Source organism: Nannobrachium achirus (genome assembly GCF_963921795.1).
Source record: "Nannobrachium achirus genome assembly, chromosome: 10".
In the NCBI taxonomy this organism is placed as follows: domain Eukaryota; kingdom Metazoa; phylum Chordata; class Actinopteri; order Myctophiformes; family Myctophidae; genus Nannobrachium; species Nannobrachium achirus.
Window position 1 is genome coordinate 9,220,950 of NC_137819.1, and position 22,343 is coordinate 9,243,292.

At 40.9% G+C, this 22,343-nt stretch overlaps 1 protein-coding gene across 2 annotated transcripts in view; it reads left to right on the plus strand.

The window, feature by feature from the left end:
• The window catches only part of LOC308293357 (galactose-specific lectin nattectin-like), a 53,886-nt gene extending 34,628 nt beyond the window's left edge, over positions 1-19,258 (plus strand). For both annotated transcript variants that reach the window (XM_080735832.1, XM_080735831.1), the window contains exon 3: positions 18,949-19,258. In XM_080735832.1, coding sequence (XP_080591958.1) covers positions 18,949-19,232 — 284 coding nt within the window. In that variant the 3' untranslated portion in view covers positions 19,233-19,258. The remainder of the gene's footprint in view (positions 1-18,948) is intronic.
• The last annotated feature ends 3,085 nt before the right edge of the window (positions 19,259-22,343 follow it).

Here is a 22,343-nt window from a genome sequence, read left to right on the forward strand (position 1 = left end):
GTGCATATACACCCAGAAACAGAAAAGTTGGATTTTCATCATAGCCGATGGCAGCCATATTTGATTTGGCCATTGCGCCATTCGTGGCACTATGGCGGACGAGCACCTCGGTGATTTTTCATGTCTAGGGACCCACTGACTCAGTTCAGGTGAGAAACTCCCCTAACACCAAATTGCGAACAGGACTTTAAGCCAGATACTGTATTATGTCTGTCCGTCCGTCAGTCTGTCTGTCCATCACACATCATGTCACACTTTTGCCCTACTCATATCTCTGCCACCGTTGCCCCTATCCATGGCAAACTTTGCACACCACAACCTCCACCCCTCATTTCTCACATGGCCCTCTTCTAGCGCCACCGCACGTGGAAAAAAGGTTGGCATAATGAATATGTTAATGAATATGGCTTCATGACCAACCAGATGATACCAGCTGTGAACTCCACCCTCATGTGGAGAGGATAAAAAGACACACAGACATGCAGAAACACACCACCCTTCTGGAAGACACCGACCCAGACTCCCCGCTGACTCACTCCCTGCCAGAAGACCTTGACCCAACCTCCACTGACCCAACCTCCACTGAACCAACTCCACTGACCCACTATCTTCTAGAAGACCCCCATTCAGGCTCCAGTGACCCAGAGACCACCTCAGGCTGACATGAAGCTGGTTCCTCAACTCCTGTGCTGGCTGGGCCTCATGGCACTAGGTATATTAATATAAGGTTCTTTAAAAGGTATATTAATATAAGGTTCTTTAAAATGTAGATTGATATAAGGTTCTTTAAAAGGTAGATTAATATAAGGTTCTTTAAAAGGTAGATTCATATACGGTTCTTTAAAAGGTAGATTAATATAAGGTTCTTTAGACGAACTATATCACTGTAACTATGGGTGTAAAATGTCTTTACTTAACCTACACTATGGGACCACTGGCTATACAGTTCAGTTATGTACCCCTACACTAGCCGCAAATTGCAACACTAGATTTTTGGAGCGGTGAAAGCGCTCCCAATAGACAGGTATGTCCGTGGCTGGCTGGCTGGCTGGCTGGCTATGTGGCTGGGTATGTCTGTAGCCTGGCAATACCTTGAGTGGCCACACATGTTAAAGGAGGGGCGCTGTTGTGCAGGCACAAACACACATACAAACACACACACACACACACACACACACACACACACACACACACACACACACACACACACACATACAGATTCACCGCTCCACTTCGAACCGAGGTTTGATTTTTTTATAATGGGATGAATCTAGGGTTGCAATACCTCCCATAGGCAGCCGATGCATGAAAACAGTTTTTGGCTAACTGATTGTATTAAATGACTTCAAACTCACCACTATTGTAGCTCTATGGGAAGCTTGGAATTTACTCTTGCTAACTGCAAAGTGTTTGTTTCTGAAAAATCCACCGTAGAATTGTTAGGATTTATTTTCTGTTAATAAAATCCGAGCAGCCATGTTTTTTGTCTATGTGTACTTCTTCTCGCTGTGTTAGACGATGCTGCAGGTGCGCTCACCGCTGCCGACATGTGAAACGGAATGAGAAACAAGCCGTGTGGGAGTGCGCTCGTTTTGTACGCCGGTGTGCGTCGGCGTGCGTCTTCTTCTTTGGATCTTACGTGCGTGTGCACCATAGAGTTGCACGCAGTATCGCCACCTACGGTCGGCGGACTAACATAACGGTGATGTGTAAACCATTAGACATATTCAATTTAACCATGAGACCATAAGCAATTAATCACAGCTGCGTGGGTGCGAAAACGGCACACTATAAAAGACGTCACGCACCCACTGAACTTCCCTTTCCTGGCTATCATGACCTCGTTCATGACTATTGTGCTATTGTGAGTGGTGTGGTTGGACTGAAGCCTTATACAATATTTGTAAGTTTTGGACCTCCAGTCTCAGAGTGAGACTAATTGATTTTGTTTTGCTCCTTTCTTTTTTCACCATTTTTTGGAGGATCCATTTATTTCATTTTGATAAAAAAAACAATGTCACAAACGTGTTGGAGTTGTGGGTTAGCCTTTGCCAAGGCTAAAAAAGGCTTTAAACGGCGCAGGGTCGGTGTGATTGGCAGTGGGCCCACATCTGGCCAACAGATGTTTCCTGGTGCGTCTTCAGGTGACTTTGTTTGTAGCAAATGCCTTGCTCTTAAAACAATTGAATTTAGGCAAAGACGGGGAGTTAAGAGACCTTTGCCCACCTCATTCAAGTGCCCAGCAGGGAAAAAAAGCTTTTATTTCCCGAGCTGGAAACCTCGCAGAAGGAATGGAACTTTTGCGGAAAAAACTATACCTGAAAGCTTTTAGGAAACTCCTTAAGAACTTTGCAGTGAAGAAGGCGATGGTCAAAGCGGTGTGTGAGACAATCATGAATGAGGTATTGTATCTTTGGTCATTATAAATGGGTTGTTTGTTATTTATGTATGTGTTCTCATGTGAAATATGCAAAAAATGAAAAATAAAATAAAGAATAAGTATTGTGTTGTTAATGCTGCAATAGACATTAGAAGTATATAGGCCTATCTGTTGGAAACCACCTAAGGACTATACAAACCATTGACATCTAGGCCTACCGCACATACAAATAAAACACATTTTAAATGATAAGCTTTTACCATTTAATTGTATGGAGAAAAGGGAAGAAATTGATTTGTACCCTGGATATAATAACACATTGTGACATAGCTGTTGACGTGTTTACACAATGATGTCTCCAGCTGGATATGTTCCCCATGTTCAACTTTTTTATATCATATTTTGGCAATGTAAACTCCAAATGTTTCCTCATGCCAATAAAGCTCCAGTGCATTGAATTGAATTAAAGAACATTTTGCGAGATTGATCCCTTTTAGCTTCGCTTTTAATAAGATTGCATTACATATGCTAGCAATTAACACATTTAAATTGCATAGGCGAATAATACAAGTACTGCAATGAGCAGTCATAAAACGTTATGCATAAAGCGGAATTCGAACCCCGTTCTGAGTTTTACCATGACTCAAGTCTTACCGCTCGGCCATCGCTACGTCAATAGACAAGCCATCGCGTATATTTAAAGGGTCTTTCCCACCGGGCCAGATAATAAAAAAAAAAAATCTCTTTCTCCAGATATTTTTTCATTCTAGTGGATGATAGATACAGATGCAAAAAATATAGACCTATCTGTCAGATATATATATTTTTTTATCTGTATCTACCAACCACTTGAATGGAAAAATATCTGGAGAAAGAGATTTCTTTTATCCGTTATCTGGCCCAGTGGGAATGGGCCTTTAAAGCCTTCTATTTGAGTGGGGAACATCTGACAAAGTGCAATTAATTAGATTACGACCAGAATGGAGTGTTAAAACTGTACAATTTGGTGCATTTATTTAACCTTGCTAAATGTGCATGTTCTAAATAAACCTATATCACAGGATTTATACATTCCAAACCAGCTCCATTCCAAATCTCCTAATGATGCTCTTACTGTAAGGTCAGGTATTATCCAAGTATCAGGAAATTAAGCAGTAAACAGTGTGCAGTTCAGCTGCTTATCGGAAAGGATAAATGTTTGTTTATGATGATAATATTGATCATAGATTATCTGTTAATGAAATCATAATGAATGCTGAAAATGGTTATTTCTGTTCTTACATACAGTACATGTTTACATTACTTTTCTACTTTTCTCCTAACTCACAATTTCAATGTGACCCATCTACAACATTGCCAGAGAAAGCCATTGTTGACGGACAAGAGCAGTCCATTGGGTAAAAAAGTTACAATGGATAACATCTCCGAGTTCACCTGGGAAGGGACAGTAGCCTGGGGAGAAGACCGTGCCCCTGTCACGGTGCAATGCCTGAAGGCAATGTTCCCTTCTGCTAAAACCATCGCCACACACAGGGTTTTGGGCACCAGACAATTTAAAAGGTAACATTTTAACACAGGTCGAAACTATTGAGCAGGTCTAGATGAACTAATGTTTCATTATTCATTAATTATTTTCGAATTTCATTCGTTTGTCCAAATTGAACATGGCTTCCTTGTTAGATTTAGGTCCATGTCACACATTACTTTTCATACAAATGTGTAGAGTTGATGAATTACCCCTGGGATGTTTATTGTAGTTTGTGAATATCAATTAACACTTTCATTAATGTGTAATTGAAGGGTGCAAACAGAGGAGGAGGCCAAAAGCTTCCTGGCCAAGCGCATCGGGGTGGTGCTGTCCACCATCCTCTACACAGCCAAGCTCCGCACTCTGAATTTTGTTCAGGCCTGTGTGGGGCTGGAGCTGTGGAGGTACGGCTGTGCCCAGAAGGTGATCTCGTCGTTGTGTGCCCTGGGAATCTGCCAGGCTAAGAAGACCATATCTGCCCACGTGGACAGACTGACCAGTGGCCCTGATCACCAGATCCAAAAGTGGAAACTTGCCATTGAGGTATTTGCATATTTCTTTTTTAAATACCGTATATGCAAATGTATTTTGCACAACCATGCGTTGTTTATATTTTCACTGTAGTATTGAAATAGTAACTTTCCTCGCCTATAGTCTGTGTTTAGTCTGTGAAAAACTGCAAAACAATAACTTTTCTTTGTGTAGACCACCCCTATCCCAAGAGATAGGACAAGGAGGACATTGGAGTTCATCCAAGATCCTAACTTGTCCTATTCACTAACGTGGGACAACGTTCAGGTAATTGGAAAACAACAAAAACATGCCTGATGCATAGATTTTCAACCACAACACCCCATTATTATGATATTGCAAAGAGAGTTATTTGAATACATGTGGCTCATTATGCAAGTTGTAATTGTTCCATACAGATGAGTGTGCACGCAAAACACTATAACCAGAGGCATGGGAATAAATTTCTCCTATGGGCATTGTGTTTTGCCCACAAAAACAAGTTGGACTTTCGCAGTCAGGATGGCCCTGGCCAAAGAGCCCAGGATGTCTCACCATGGGAAGTATTGCCCAGTGCAGAGGTACAGTCAGTGGATACTACCTCTCCTTCACAATCTATTATTAAAAAACGAAAGATTACTCAGATACATTATGCATTATTATTATAAACATTTATTTCTGCAGACATACTCATCTTTCAAAGAAAGAATGGTGGTGATTGTGGAAAGGATATTGTGTGACCACTTGGACCTGGCCGACATCCAGGACAAAGTGGTCCAACACGTCCCCCACCAGCACAGTCAAGTCCTACGACAGAAGAGCACTGTTGTAGGCCAAGTTGTTTTTATTATGTGTACATTCTTGTGTTATTAAATAAAACATGTAATGTTATTTAACTTGAGCATGAAAACTACAATAGCTTAAAGCCATATAATGTATGTTTTCTTTAGTGAATATTTTTGTTGTTGAATTTTGTTTGTATTTAGTGTAAATCAGCTGTCCTGCTCCTACCAAGTAGTGTGATTTCACAGGTTAATCTTGGAGTTGTCCTGGCCAACCCAATAAGCACACCTGGGGTCATCCACATCATGGACCATCTTTCCACGTTTGTGCCATCGATTAACGGGAAGCCGGTGCCGGTTCTCTGTGGCGGGGATGGGCTCAGTATTGAGCGGATGTTCCAGTGCAGGAGGGCAAGGGCCAATGCAAGGGGGGCACTGGAAAGGATGGAAGGATTAGTGGAGTCGCCACAGGAATTCCACAAAGAAATCCATCTTATGCAGGTTAGCTCCCTGTTTATACCTCTAGACATTTTCCACCTTTATGAAAATATATTATCTATTTGATGCTTTGTGGTTTCTACTGTAGGCAATAAGTATTTATTCAAATGACACATTGTCTTCATGCTAGGACACCATGGAGCTCCTTTTTAAAGGCAGTAGCGTGGCTGCCCGGGGTACCCTTGCCCACCTCAAGGCATTCTTCTGCCACAAAGGCCTTAAGAAGGAGGTCAAGGACAATATTCAGCACTCCTGGGACATGATTGAGGTACCTAAATATTTCTTTTTGGCAGGCATACAGTATATAATGTTAATACACAGTGTGTGTTCTTTTTCAGTAATATTATTTGCTAACTCATAACATGCATATATTTCTTATATTTTGGTGCTATGAAGTTCGCAACCAGAGGCTACATCACTCTGTTGGCCAAGAAAATGGCAGGTGGCCTGGAGGATGTGGAGGACCGATTGTCGTTTCTCCACAGACTCGCAGTGGCCATTGTGGACTTCTGCTGGATGCCAACCAATTTTGATGACATCAAGAAGGCGGCTTCCCTGTCTAATTTTCCCTACTGCTGCTTTCAAGGTATAAATAATGTCATATTGAATTGGCATAATTTAGCGAAATTACTCTCTAAATAACAACAACATGGTAAACAAAGATGATGTGTTCTGTCATCCATCACACTAGATAAAGGAGGTCCCATGGTGCAATACTGCAGTTCTAAGTGCAGAGGGTCATGGTTTCACCTCCAATGTGTGGGACGGACCAGTGTCCCCAAAGGGGACTGGTACTGCAGCACCACCTGTGCTAAAGATGGCAGCTACATTTATTGTATCTGCCATAAACGCAGAGGTGGCAAAATGGTGCAGTGTGCCAAGAAGGAGAGCTGCCTCAGGTACGAGTGGTACCACATCGATTGCCTGCTTCAACAGCAATGCCCTCTCACAAAAGGTAAACATGGCATTTGCATTATGCTTTAATGGCAGAAAGATTTTATTAACCTACATATAATATATCAAAACAATACACTTAGCTTATGTCTTTGCTTTGTAGACAAGTGGTACTGTTCGGAGGTGTGTGCTTCTGGACCTGTGGCAGGAGCAGACCACCTCCTTGAATACACCAAGGCCTTGATGTGGGAGGGGCTGTCCCATATGACCCGGCGCGACTGTGTCAGGGAGGGAGATGGACCGGCCATCCTCAACTGCTGGAGGATGGATTTGGTCCCTTTTTGGAACAATGACCACAGAAAGTACTTTGAAATTGGACACAGGATGCTGACTGGTTAGTGCTGTTAAAAAAACACAACAGAAATGACCATTTATATAGGCTACTCTTTGTTCTAGTCAAAAAACTTACCCATACATCCAACTTGACAGGGGTAGCAGGCCATCTTCCTGAGGCTCAAAGGAGCGACCTAATCTGGAACAGAGTGGCCAATCTAAGGGGCCAGCCAGGGGGAAATATTCCTCTGGACCTGGTGAATGAATTCCTAAACGGGGAATTCAAAGGTACGGTGAACATGTTTTATTCATATAAGTAATACTGAAATATTACAATGTGAAAAAAATAATATATATTATTTCTTAAAGACATGCTCCGAAGGTCCAATACACGGCCAAACACATCAACCGATGTGCACAAATGTCTGGGCCTTTTGGCAAAGAGATGGAGCGCATTATGACTTCCTCCCAACTAGGTATTACCTTGCCTACTGTATTGACAATGTATTATCTGCTTAATGTAAATCGCTCTGGATTAATGCCTAAATTGTAAATTGTAGGGCACTACAGTACCAACCCTAGAAGATCAATCCTGTCACGTCGTGTGGTGGAGGATGTGGCCACCTTTGTGGCTGAGTTTGCAAGCGATGGTCTGTTTGACTATCGGCCAGGGAGAAGCCATCACGGGTTCGAGGACTTCAGATTTGAAGCCAGCATTAAGGACCCAATAAAAATGGGGGAAAAAATGAAGTCCTTCTCAGTGGACATTGATAACTGGGATGATATCCTGCGGCGTAGAAGAGGTAAGACCATGCATGACATTGGACTTATACATAGATAGAAACTTTATTATTAGACATAGTGAGTGTCACAAACCACACAGCATCCTTGCCGATTACATGCTTGACTAACTGCCTCGCTGTCCATGGAGTCCAGGAAAAAGTAGTCCAGAATAGCCTTCCTCAAACATGCCTTGCTTTTTTTAGTTTTGATGTAATCAAACATGTTGTTTTCGATGTATTTCCGAGACAGTGAACCGGGATACACATACATCTGCGCTTTTCCGAGGTTGCTATCCCTCGCACCTCTGCCCACCTCCTGCCAATATGTGAGGATGTTTGTTGGTGGTCCCCAATGGACTATATTCCTTACATCATTCACCTCGACCCCTAGGCCAAATGACACTGTGGCAATAACACAGCGAACTGTGCTATTGCCTGTAGTGAAATCTGCCAAGATCTCTCTTTGAGTCCTGGTGTCAGTCTGCCCATGGTACATCTCAACAATGCATCCGGTCTCACACCATGCATCTGCACCGAGCGCTGTTGAAACCTCTCCAAACACCTGTTTCACCTCTTTGATTGTCCTGTAGGAAACAGTGAAACATATAGAATTTAAACACTTTATACTATTTCTGGAAAGAATTAATACTTTTTTGGAGCCTCAAATGTGTTATACGTTTCAGTTCCCATATACCATTATTAGGATAGACTTGTTGAATATGTGGGGTTAATTGAGAGTACATGGATGATACTTGACTTATTTTACTAACCTGCAGTACACAATTGTTTTTTCTGCATTTTGTTTTAATTCCCGTAGAGTTCGAAGAAGCCAGGCAACCACCTGAATAAATGACTTGGATTTGCATTTCTGCAATGACAAGTGGATGTTTGGCCTGAAAAAATGTAAGTAGAGGAATTAGTATTGATAGTATAACAAAATAATTGTATTAATAAAATAATTATATAAATTTGCCTTCTCTTCCTTTTAGCTCGACTCTCATTAATGCCACCCAGCTCTCCACTCCACTACCCCACATCTGTATGCCATCTTGGGGGGTTAGAGACACTCTATACTGTGCCTAATCTCCCTGGGGAAGAAGGTGATAGCCTCTACGCGGCCTTCCCCACAAGTAGCAAGAATTGGTGCAAGACCTTCTTGTGAAACTAATGTCACCACACAATCGTCAAGCTGCCAGGCCAACAGGCTTCTACCCTCTGTCTATTACCACATGGCTGGTGGCATCTTTGAAGCAGGACTGGGAGACCACACACATCCATCTGAGACTCTGGGAAATGGCATCAAAGGTGATGACCTTCTACGACAGCGATGGATGTTGCTTAACCGTCTACAACCCTACATATAATGACCACCTGCCCCCTATACGATACAGACCACCTTAGTTGGCCACTTTGACAAAGGACCACAGATGATGATGTGCATGGAAGTAAGTGTGTTGGTCATTATTAGTGTTTTATCTGTGATATTGCCTAATGCCAGACTGCTTGTTTAAGTACTGATAACTGTTATTGAAACTTTGTTAAGGGACACTGAATATACAGTAACATTACCGATCTGGAAGAACAGAAACCATTTTCACTGTCACAGGCGGATCCAGATGTAGTTTTTCCTTTATTTCGTTCACCATGGCTTCCGTGGCAGTGGCAGTCAACATCAGCACTGGTGCTTTGATAAAACTCCTTAATTTGGGGACTTTTAAGTAGTCCTCTCTGAAAGATTCACCCCTGAAATGGGAAATATGAAGTACTTTATGTAGACATTTTGCACCATAGCCAAGGTCAAATAGGTGGCTGCTATCAACTTACCATGTTGTTAGGCAGTGGACTTCATCAAAGACCAGGAGGCAAATTTCATTTTTAATGGACCTCACCCACTGCAGCCAATGATCTTCTAATACCATCTCAGGAGATGAGAAGATCAGTTGACACTCTCCATTTTGGATGCCTTAGGTAGAAAACATCCAATGTACACAGTTTTGCAGTTTTTGTATTCATTCTAACTACATTAAAGATGTGAATTCCATTAGAACAATATTGGATCATGTAAATTTACAATTGTTTTTATTTGGCTGCTTAGGTAACTGTTGGCAATTAGGTAAGCCGATAAACAAAGCTACAATTGTTTCACATACACAATGAAACAAATATCACAAAAGTGATACTCACGCTTGAGAGTGTCCTTGTCTGTGTCCTTGATGATGGCCCCAGCAGTGACTCCATGTTGTTCCCACTGACTCACTTGGTCCATCATTAAGGATTTTAGAGGGCTAATTATAAGCACATAGTGCTTTCTGTCTGGTTCTTTCTGAGTTACAATATAATATGTATTTCAGCATCACATTTGACAATGTCTATTCACAATGTCTATTCTATGTATGACCTTACACTGAAAACTACATTGCTGAGAATGGATTGCTCTGATGTAAAACATAAATAAAAATATGGTCACAAATATGGTTTGACTGCAAATAATGTATTTTTTTCTCCCTCTACATCATAAAATCATAAAAGTATGTATATAGACCTACTCATTTACCTTGTCCATCAGTCTTCCAAAAAGACCAAAACATGCACTTTTACCATAGCCTGTTGGCAAAATTGCAAACACGTTTTCTTGGTCTATTAGGTGGTTTAATACAATCTTTTGCTCCTCTTTTAGAGGGAAACGAAAAACCGTGTCATCAATCAAACTGTCTAATTCTGACATCTTCTGGGTCAGGATGGAAAGAGGGGGGGATTGGTGTGCATGACGTCAATTATAGTGTGCCTTTTTCGCACCCACGCAGCTGTGATTAATTGCTTATGGTCTCATGGTTAAATTGAATATGTCTAATGGTTTACACATCACCGTTATGTTAGTCCGCCGACCGTAGGTGGCGATACTGCGTGCAACTCTATGGTGCACACGCACGTAAGACCCAAAGAAGAAGACGCACGCCGGCGCACACCGGCGTACAAAACGAGCGCACTCCCACACGGCTTGTTTCTTATGGAAGCGAATAGCTGACATAAATAAAATGAAATGGCAAATTCGAAAATTAAATTGAAATACAATAAATGCTTTTTAATCTTCAGGATATGAACGCATTTTTTGAGACAAAAATGAATTTAAAATGCAATAGCATTTACATTTTATCTACAGATGTGCTCATTCTATGACAAAATTAAAATGATAAATAAAAGATCATTTTAATTTTAATTTTCAAAATATACCCCGCTAATTAGTGGACAATATTAAAATGAAAATGCAATTTTGAAAATGAAAATGAAATGAGGGAAATGCTTTTTAATCTTCAGGTGATGAACGCATTTTTTGAGACACAAAGGAATGTATAATTCAATAGCATTGACATTTCATCTCTAGGTGTGCTCATTCTATGACTGGTTGAAAAAGAAAAAGCAAACCACATTGCATTTTCATTTTCAAATCCTGCAGGGTAGGACTTGAAAATGAAAATGCAATGTGGTTTGCAGGGTTGCCATGTTCACTAAAAGTGAGCTCTCTGGGCTCCCCATCATTTGTAGGTCTAATTCTATTGCCAGTTTCGCCAGTTCCATCCGCATGATTTGTAGATCTAATTCTGAGTCCCATCACCATGATTTGTAGGTCTAATTCCATCGCCAGCCCCATCCTTATGATTTGTAGATCTAATTCTATGAGTAGGTCTAATTCCATCGCCAGTCCCATCCTTATGATTTGTAGATCTAATTCTATCAGTCCTATCAATTATGTGTAGGTCTAATTCCATCGCCAGTTCCATCCGCATGATTTGCAGATCTAATTCTCTACAGTTCCATCCTCATGATTTGTAGATCTAATTCCATCGCCAGTCCCATCCCCATGATTTATAGGACTAATTCGATACAGTCCCACCTCCATATTCTTTAGATCTAATTCGATAGTCACATCCCCATGATTTGTAGATCTATTCCATCACCAGTCCTATCCCCATAATGTGTAGGTCCAATTCCATCGCCAGTTTCGCCAATTCCATGCACATGATTTGTAGATCTAATTATATCAGATCCATCCCAATGATTTGTAGATCTAATTCCACCGCCAGTTCTATCCTTATGATTTGTAGATCTAATTCTATCAGTCCCATCTCAATTATGTGTAGGTCTAATTCCATTGCCAGTTCTATCCGCATGATTTGTAGATCTAATTCTATACAGTTCCATCCTCATGATTTGTAGATCTAATTCCATCGCCAGTCCCATCCTTATGATTCGTAGATCTAATTCTATCAGCCCCATCTCAATTATGTTTAGGTCTAATTCCATCGCCAGTTCCATCCCCATGATTTGTAGGTCTAATTCGATACAGTCCCATCTCCATGTTCTTTAGATCTAATTTGATAGTTCATCCCCATGATTTGTAGATATAATTCCATCACCAGTCCCATCCCCATAATGTGTAGGTCCAATTCCATCGCCAGTTTCACCAGTTCCATCCCAATGATTTGTAGATCTAATTACACCACCAGTTCTATGCTTATGATTTGTAGATCTAATTCTATCAGTCCCATCTCAATTATGTGTAGGTTTAATTCCATCGCCAGTTCCATCCGCATGATTTGAAGATCTAATTCTATACAGTTCCATCCTCATGATTTGTAGATCTAATTCCATTACCAGTCCCATCCCCATAATGTGTAGGTCCAATTCTATCACCAGTTTCATCCGTATGATTTGTAGATCTAATTCTATGAGTCCCATCCCCATGATTTGTAGGTCTAATACCATCGCCAGTTCCATCTGCATGATTTGTAGATCTAATTCTATACAGTTCCATCCTCATGATTTGTAGATCTAATTCCATCACCAGTCCCATCCCCATAATTTGTAGGTCCAATTCTATCGCCAGTTTCATCCGCATGATTTGTAGATCTAATTCTGAGTCCCATCCCCATGATTTGTAGGTCTAATACCATCGCCAGTTCCATCCCCATGATTTGTAGGTCTAATTCGATACAGTCCCATCCACATAATTCATCTGCTTATAATAAATACGACAAATCTCTGTACGACAAAGTGAGTACACCCCTCTCATTTCTGCAAATATTTAATCATTTCTCTTCATGGGACAACATTGAAGAGATGACACTTTGATATAATGTAAAGTAGTCAGTGTACAGAATGGAGACCAGTGTAATGTTCTTGTCCTCTCAAAATAACTAGACACACAGCCACTAATAATTATTAGCCTAAAGTGCTGGCAACAAAAGTCAGTACACCCCTAAGTGAAAATGTCCAAATTGGGCCCAAGTGTCAATATTTTGTGTGGCCACCATTACTTTCCAGCACTGCTATAATCCTCTTGGGTTTGGAGTTCACCAGAGCTGGATCCTCTTCCACTCCTCCATGACCTCCATCCCAGAGATGGTAGATGTGTTAGAGACCTGGCGCTTCTCCAGTTTCCGTTTGAAGATGCCCCACAGATGCTCAATAGGGTTTAGGTCTGTAGACATGCTTGGCCAGTCCATCACCTTTACCCTCATCTCCTTTATTAAGCTCATGAACTACTTTGATGTACAGTATCATAATGACATAACTGCGGAGGTTAAAGGAGCACTTTGCCAATTTTCAACCTCATCTCATAAGATCAGTCCTAAAGCGCACTATAAAATGGCACTATTTCCGTCTACTCACTCAGATTCTCATTGGTGTACTATGGACTGTTCAGAAATCCCATGGGAATTGAACTGATGGAATCTACAAATTAATGGGGATGGGATTGGTGATGACAGTCATGGGCATGGACTGTCTGAAATTAGATCTATACATCATGGAGATGGGACTGTATGGAAATAGATCTTCAAATTATAGGGCTGGGGATGGAATTAGATATACAAATCATGGGAATAGACAATCATGGAGATGGTACTGGCTATCAAATTAGAACTATGAATCATGGGGATGGGATGGCGATGGAATTAGACCTACACATAATTGAGATGGAACTGATACAATTAGATCTACAAATCATAAGGATGGGACTGGTGATGGAATTAGACCTACAAATCACAGGGATGGGACCAGTGATGGTATTAAACCTAGAAATCCTGGGGATGGGACTCATAGAATTAGATCTACAAATCATGCGGATGGAACTGGCGATGGAATTAGACCTAAACATAATTGAAATGGGACTGATAGAATTAGATCTACAAATCATGCGGATGGAACTGGCGATGGAACTAGACATACAAATGATAGGGATGGGACTGGTGATGGAATAAGATCTACAAATCATGGGGATAGGACTCATATAATTAGATCTACAAATCATGCGGATGGAACTGGTGATGGAATTAGACCTACACATGATGGGTATGGGACTGATAGAATTAGATCTACAAATCATGCGGATGGACTCATGCGGATGGAACTAGCTATGGAATTAGACCTACACATAATTGAGATGGGACTGATAGAATTAGATCTACAAATCATTGGGATGGATCTGATATAATTAGATCTACAAATCATGCGGATGGAACTGGCGAAACTGGCGATGGAATTGGACCTACTCATTATGGGACTGGTGATGGAATTAGATCTACAAATCATTGAATTAGATCTAAAGAACATGGAGATGGGACTGTATCGAATTAGACCTACAAATCATGGGGATGGAACTGGCTATAGAATTAGACCTTCACATAATTGATTGACTGATAGAATTAAATCATAAGGATGGGACTGGCGATGAAATTAGATCTACAAATCATGAGGATGGAACTGTATAGAATTAGATCTACAAATCATGCGGATGGAACTGGCGATGGAATTAGACCTACACATAATTGAGATGGGACTGACAGAATTAGATCTACAAATCATAAGGATGGGACTGGCGATGGAATTAGACCTACAAATCATGGGGATGGGACTCATATAATTAGATCTACAAATCATGCGGATGGAACTGGTGATGGAATTAGATCTAAATATCATGGAGATGGGACTGGTAATGGAATTAGCTAAATTTATGGAGAGGAAAGCCTAGAGAGCTCACTTTTAGTGAACATGGCAACCCAGCAAACCACATTGCATTTTCATTTTCAAGTCCTACCCTGCAGGATTTGAAAATGAAAATGCAATGTGGTTTGCTTTTTCTTTTTCAATCAGTCATAGAATGAGCACACCTAGAGATGAAATGTCAATGCTATTGAATTATACATTCCTTTGTGTCTCAAAATAAAAAGCATTTCCCTCATTTCATTTTCATTTTCAAAATTGCATTTTCATTTTAATATTGTCCACTAATTAGCAGGGTATTTTTTGAAAAAAAAAAAATATATATATCTTTTATTTATCATTTTAATTTTGTCATAGAATGAGCACATCTGTAGTTAAAATGTAAATGCTATTGCATTTTAAATGTCTCAAAAAATGCGTTCATTTCCTGAAGATTAAAAAGCATTTATTGTATTTCAATTTCATTTTCGAATTTGCCATTTCATTTTATTTGTGTCAGGCATTCGCTTCCATAGTTTCTCATTCCGTTTCACATGTTGGCAGCGGTGAGCGCACATGGACGTTGCAGCGTCGTCTAACACAGCGAGAAGAAGTACACATAGACAAAAAACATGGCTGCTCGGATTTTATTAACAGAAAATAAATCCTAACAATTCTACGGTGGATTTTTCAGAAACAAACACTTTGCAGTTAGCAAGAGTAAATTCCAAGCTTCCCATAGAGCTACAATAGTGGTGAGTTTGAAGTCATTTAATACAATCAGTTAGCCAAAAACTGTTTTCATGCATCGGCTGCCTATGGGAGGTATTGCAACCCTAGATTCATCCCATTATAAAAAAATCTAGTGTTGCAATTTGCGGCTACCCCTACACCAGTACGCTGATTAGAGCATAAGGACCAGACCATTTAGCATTTGAAGCTGTTTATTGTAGACATGAGAATGGAGATGAGGATGATGATGATGATTTTGACTGCATAGAAAAGAAAAGAAAACAACAATCAGTAACTCAAACAAACAAACAAACAGAGGTATACATAAACCAGTGTAAAGAAACTTAACAAATGCATCAAGGAAAACAATATCTAAAGAACTGAAACAAACTGAAAACAAACAAACTTACTAAAATGCATCATGTCAAACTCCTAGCCGTGGGTCCCATAGTGTGGCTTGAGGCAAATGTTTGCTCTGTGGAGCTGCCTGAGCCTATATGGGCTCACCACAGGTGAGCAGCCTGTTACCAATCACTTGGGCCACACCCACTGCTAAGTGAAACATGATCAACCAAGTAAGAGGTTTTTTTTTACAATGGGCCACTGGAAAATGCCGTAAAACAAGACTTCAGTAGATGGAAAATAATCCCCTCATCCCTTTTGGAAAGAATTAAGATTATTAAAATGAACGTTCTACCACGCTTCCTATTTTTATTTCAAAACCTGCCATTGTATATATCACCTACATGTTTTCATGTCTGGGAGGGACTGATGAGAAAGTTTGTATGGGACGCAAAGAAGCCAAGGGTTAAACTTAAAACACTGCAACAAAACAAAGACAGAGGTGGTCTGGCATTACCTAATCTAACCTATTACTACTATGCAGCACAGATTAAATCTATATTGATTTGGACGAATAATAAAATGAACCCTAAATGGAAGCACAGATTAAAACATTCAACCACTCTATACACAATACATTTAAAATTTGGAAAACAATATGTAAAATAAGTAAAGTCAAAGAACAAGAAATTACTTTGTTGAGAGAAATGTCACGTGACTCAGATTTCACTCTGAATACTATGGATCAAGTCTTTAAGATATGGGAAGGGAAAGGTCTCACAAGATTCTATCAAATGTACAAGGAAGAAGAGGTGGTCTCTTTTGAATATTTAGTAGATCAATATGGAATTTCTAGAAATCACTTTCATCGATATTTGCAAGTGAGGAGCTACCTAAAAGACAGCCTTAAAATCAGAACTCTTGGAAACCTTCACCCTCTCCTGAGATATATAATAAAATCACATCAAAGAAATGATTATAGAAATACAATTGGACAACTTTATCAAATATTTCAGGAAATCAAATCCGAAGATTTAGTCTACATTAAGGATAAGTGGGATAAAGAACTGAGAATTACTATAAATGGGAATGAGTGGAATCAGAGTTTCAAAGACATTTTTAACTTCTTAAGATCACCTTTTTGGCAGGAATATGCCTGGAAAATCAATATAAGGTACTTCCAAACACCTCTGGCAATATCTAAGTACCACTCAAACTCCGGTTGCTGGAGGGAATGTGGGGAGAGCTATGCGGATCACACCCATATTTTTTTCACATGTCCCAAAATACAAACTTTCTGGTCAAGAGTGACACAAATAATAGAACAAATATTTGGGAGAGTTTTAAATTTACAAAACCACAATATACTTCTGGGAACACGTCCCCAAAGTCTGCAGAGCAGAGATTTCTATCTCTTTTGGATTTTGAGAATTACAGCACTCAAACAAATATCAAGGGGTTGGAAAAGTTTGGAACCTCCCAGGGTGGATAAATGGTTGGACAAAATGGAGGACATGTACTCTATGGAGAAGGTGACATATAAAATTAATGGTAAGGAAAACGTTTTTGAAAAAAGGTGGGCCGCTTATCTTTTAAATAAGGATAACATGCCCACTTAACCCCTCTTTTTTTGTTTCGGTCCATTTTGTTTTTGTGTTTTTGTTCAGACCAAGGGTGTTTTAGGCATGGACATCAAACAAAAAAGCCTCTTTATTTTATTTGTATTTTATTTTATGTATTTCTATTGTGTTGTTAAGTAGGTGGTGGGTTTTTTGCACGTGTTATGTAAAAAAAAGAAAAAAAAAAAGAAAAGAAAATAATTGCAACTATGAATATGAAATGTGAAATATGAAATGTAAAATTGAAATCATTGCAATAAAAAGTATAAAAAAATATATTTAAGGTTCTTTAAACCCATTTTGGTCGATTCTAAAAACACCTTCTTAATCCTGTTTACTGAAAAACTTCTAATATTTGTATTTATATTTATGCTATACTGTATGTACTGTAGATCCTAGATTTGTAGATATATTTGGATTTTTCTTTTGACATGTTTTCTTTTCTGTTTTTCTTCACCACCTCTGTGTGTGTGTGTGTGTGTGTGTGTGTGTGCGTGTGCGCGTGCATGCGTGTGTGTGTGTGTGTGTGCGTGTGTGTGTGTGTGTGTTAGGCACAGTGCATGCCGGTCCCTCTGCTGCTGCGGTCAAGATGAAATGTGGGAGCTGTCCATGGTTCTGGTTCAGCTACGATAATCGTTGCTACAAGTATGTACCTACAAGACTGAGCTGGCACGATGCAGAGAAGAACTGCCCGTCTCTTGGTAGGTAGACAGACAGATAGACAGATAGAGAGTTACATAGATAAATACCTTTAATGGAAGTGTTTTACATGGTCGTTTTTTACAACACAGGTTCACGTTTTAGATTGTAATTAGAGAAAAGAAAAGGTGATGTTTTCATTTACTTTGTTCTATCGTTTTAGCACGTTTAGTGATTTTGATTTCATTGTTTGGGGGCATGTGTACAAGTGACTAAACGTGTCTTTTTAGACACAATAAGCCAGCGATTTCTTTATTACTATTTATAGTAACACTACTGGCCCCCATAAGATACTTCTGGTGCATCTTGGGAATGGGCTTGTTGGGCCCTATTTTCATCCATGCTAACTACTCCTTTAAGGTTACAAAAATTACAGGGAAGTATGAAAAGAAAAAAGTCTTACAGCAAAAAAAATCACACCCGTGTGAACTGAGCGGTGGTTTACCCACCAACCAATGTGTGTGTGTGTGTGTGTGTGTGTGTGTGTGTGTGTGTGTGTGTGTGTGTGTGTGTGTGTGTGTGTGTGTGTGTGTGTGTGTGTGTGTGTTGATGCACAGGCCAGGCTAGACTCAACAGCACCTCTCTGGTCACCCAGGGTACTGAGGCTACATACACCAGAGGCTACAGACACACAGACAGACAGACAGACAGACAGACAGACACACACACACGCACGGATACACACACGGCCACGCTATGGAGACGGTGTGACCACCACTCAAAAAAAAAAAAAAAAAAAAGAAAATCACTAATACAGAGCAGTTGTAAACGTTGGTAAAAAGTAACCAAAGTGTTCAGAACAGTCAATGCTACATGCTGTAAACGTCTCAACGTCATAACACAAATCCTTATCCTTATACTTATTCAGGAGGCCACCTGGTGTCCATCCACAGTGAGGAGGAGGACAACTTCATCCAGCAGCTGATCAAGAACCAGGACCCATCACCCACTAGCACCTGGATTGGACTGAATGATCTCTATGTGGAGGGTAGATGGATGTGGTCTGATTGCTCCACTGTGGGCTACACTGGGTGGCGTAGTGGTCAGCCAAATGGTGGTACAGGTCAAAACTGTGTGATAGCAAACTGTGCATCTAAGTGGTGTGATGATCCATGTTCTGCTAAACTGCCTTCTGTGTGTGTTCGTACATAAACACTTTGTTGAGTGGAATGTGTGATCCAGCAAGTTGACTGGTTACTTGGTCTCCACAATAAAAGCTGACTGGGTACTGTGTCACTCTCAACAATAAAAGTGGCTGAAATCTAATCCATTGTGTTTACTGGTGCCATCATTTCAGCATGTCTGCATTAGTAAGGTCAGAGTCAGAGACTACATTTGTATCAGTGGACATGAATAGGCTGTGCTTGAAGGTAATTATGTAATGGTGACACAACGACACATTTTCCAAGGTTTAAAGAAAAAAAAAGAAAAACACCATGACATTTATTACATTTGAATGTTACATTACATTAAACATGAATTAATTGCCCTAGTACAGGGGTCTTCAACAGGGGGTCCGGGACCTCGAGGGGGTCCCCAGAGTTACTACAGGGGGTCCTCCAAATCTTTGAGTGATGGAAACTTTTTTTCTCCTTTTTATATTAACCACTTGAACCCTAGCGTCCATATTCTGAGAACTTTAGCCAAAAATAGCAGATATACAAGCTCACAACGCCTGTGAGCTTGTAGATCGGCTATTTTTGTCAAAGAGCCATGGTGTAGATGGGAAAAAGAGCAGACTAAGTACAGAGTGAAAGGTCAAGTTTATTAAGTAATGACGGTTCAAGTGGTTAAATATATGAAAACACAAATTGACATGAATCCAAAATACACTGACGATTGTGCTGTCAAACAATGAAACTACAGTATATGGAATCTATGAACAGGTTGTGGGGGTCCCTGCTTCATCTCTCTCTCAACTAAGGGGTCCTTGGCCTGAAAACGTTGAAGACCCCTGCCCTATAAGCTGCTACTGTACCTGCTACAGAGATACTGAAAGGCCCTCTGTCTGCAACTGTTTGTCTTGTCATCATACAGTCAACTCCAGTACTTCAGTAAAAGTACTCGAGTATATAAGTGTACAGTCAACTCCAGTACTTCAGTAAAAGTACTGGAGTATAAGTGTACAGTCATCTCCAGTACTTCAGTAAAAGTACTGGAGTATAAGTGTACACAGTGAACTCCAGTACTTCAGTAAAAGTACTGGAGTATGGGTTAGAGTAGGCCTACAGTCTATACCTTATGTCAAACTCAAGGCCCGGGGGCCAAATCCTTCCCGTGAATGAATTATCTTTGGCCCGCGGGATGATATTTAATTACTATTAGAACTGTCCCTCTGGTATATTGCACATGCAATGCCTGGGATTCAAACCAAGGTCTCCCACATGAAAGTCAAACATCTTAACACTTTGCCGTCCGAAATAGAATGGTGGTTGGTAGATTAGCCGTGAAATTTCTATTATTGTATTGTGATCTGAGACATAATATTATGTTTATAAACATGAGCCCGCCGCCCCTCCTTCTTGGACAGTGCCGTTGTTTTTTCTTTTTTTTTTTCCCCAGGTCATTAGCTCACCGTGATTTTCTCGATCTCCGTTGGGATAGAATGGGGGTTTTGGCCGATCATCGATCTCCCCGTGCGTTTCGCGTGCGGGATCCGTTCACGTAAATGTCCCCGCAAATAGTCCATGTGTGACTCAAGAGCAGAACTGAAAATTTTCGCAAGCATAGCCCCAAGCATGGCTGCAGTAGGAGCACTAGAGTACAGACAGCAAACGGATGGCTGGGAGTAGCCTTGGAGAAGGAAAGGAGCTGACGTCACCTCTGCTTCATGTCAGACCGTGCATGAGCTATCAATGCCCGAGTGGTGACTATAGGGAAGGTTAGACGATCGCCGATTTTCGGATGAAAATCATTTATTCCGGTTTTAATGACGAAGTCCGGGAAAGTACGGCGTGGCTGAGACTCTTTGCTGGGATGTGCGATATACTACCGTTTTAACATTAAGGGGCTCCCGGAGTCACGTGGGGTCGCTGAGGAAGATGGCCGCTTAGAACGGAGCTCCCAACAGAGCAGCGCAAATACCTCGAAATGTAAAGATTAGAGTCTACTCTACATTGTTTAAAGAGTGAATACGGGATTCCCCTTGGTACAGGGTACTGAATATTAACTTTGTTGATGGCAGCGGCCGGCCAGGGACAGAGACAGAGTCAACGGGTGACACGGAGAAAAGTTAACATGGCGGACCCGCATGGAGGCGACGATATACAAACAACCACGGCTGCTTCAAGTGGAGGAATGTTGTTACTGTTGTAGCTGCAGTGCAAAAATCACTTGGGATAGCAATGGGCGAGCTCAGCAATGTTAGTAAGTTACTGGCGGTCTTGCGATCTGACATGGAACAAATCAAGAAGGACAGTGCGGGGCTCCGCGCAGATGTAAATGGCGTCATACAGCGTCTAGAGGCAGCCGAAAGCAGGATATCTGACTTGGAAGACGAAAACGCTAGCCTCCGTCCATTAGTGGAAGGGGGTGCTAAGAAGTGCTCGCTGCTCGAGGCCGCCGTACAGGACGCTAATTCTCGGGACAGACGCCAAAATTTGGTTTTGGTTGGCTTGAGTGAGAAGCTGGGCACTGGCAAACTAGACGTTTGCGTGAGGAAAATCATTGATGAAGCCCTGGGCATACAGCTGGACCACGCGCAACTACAGAGAGTGCACCGGGTCCCTGGTGGACCAGTGATGGACGAAAAGCGCCCACCGAGACGTATTGTCATGCGCTTTTTGTGCTTTTTGGAGAAGGAGAAAGTGTTCGCTGCCGCGAAACGCAAATACATGGAAGGGCAGGGAGTGGAATGGCAGGGGTGCAAGCTGTCCTTCTTCCAAGATATACCACGTGAGTGGGTTGAGAAAAGAAAAAAGTTCTGCGAGGTCAGGGGAAAATTGCACTCTCTCGATGTACGTTTTACTGTGGCGCCACCAGCTCAAATGCGCTTTACGTGGAATGGAAAAAGGATGAGGTTTGACGACCACCGACAAGCAATGGCGTTTCTGAAAAGAGAGGCTCCTCCTGGAGTAGTGGGGCTGTTAAGCTCATTATATGGAAGGTATTGTGCATTTTATGACAGAAGCATGAAACTTTCTACAGTGTTTCTATATACTATGAAGTTTGTTTTCAGACGTGGAACCACTTCTGAATTGACCTCTGCGGCCCCCGAAATCCAAGATGTCCATCCAAAAAAGTGTTTTTACCTTTATAACTCCA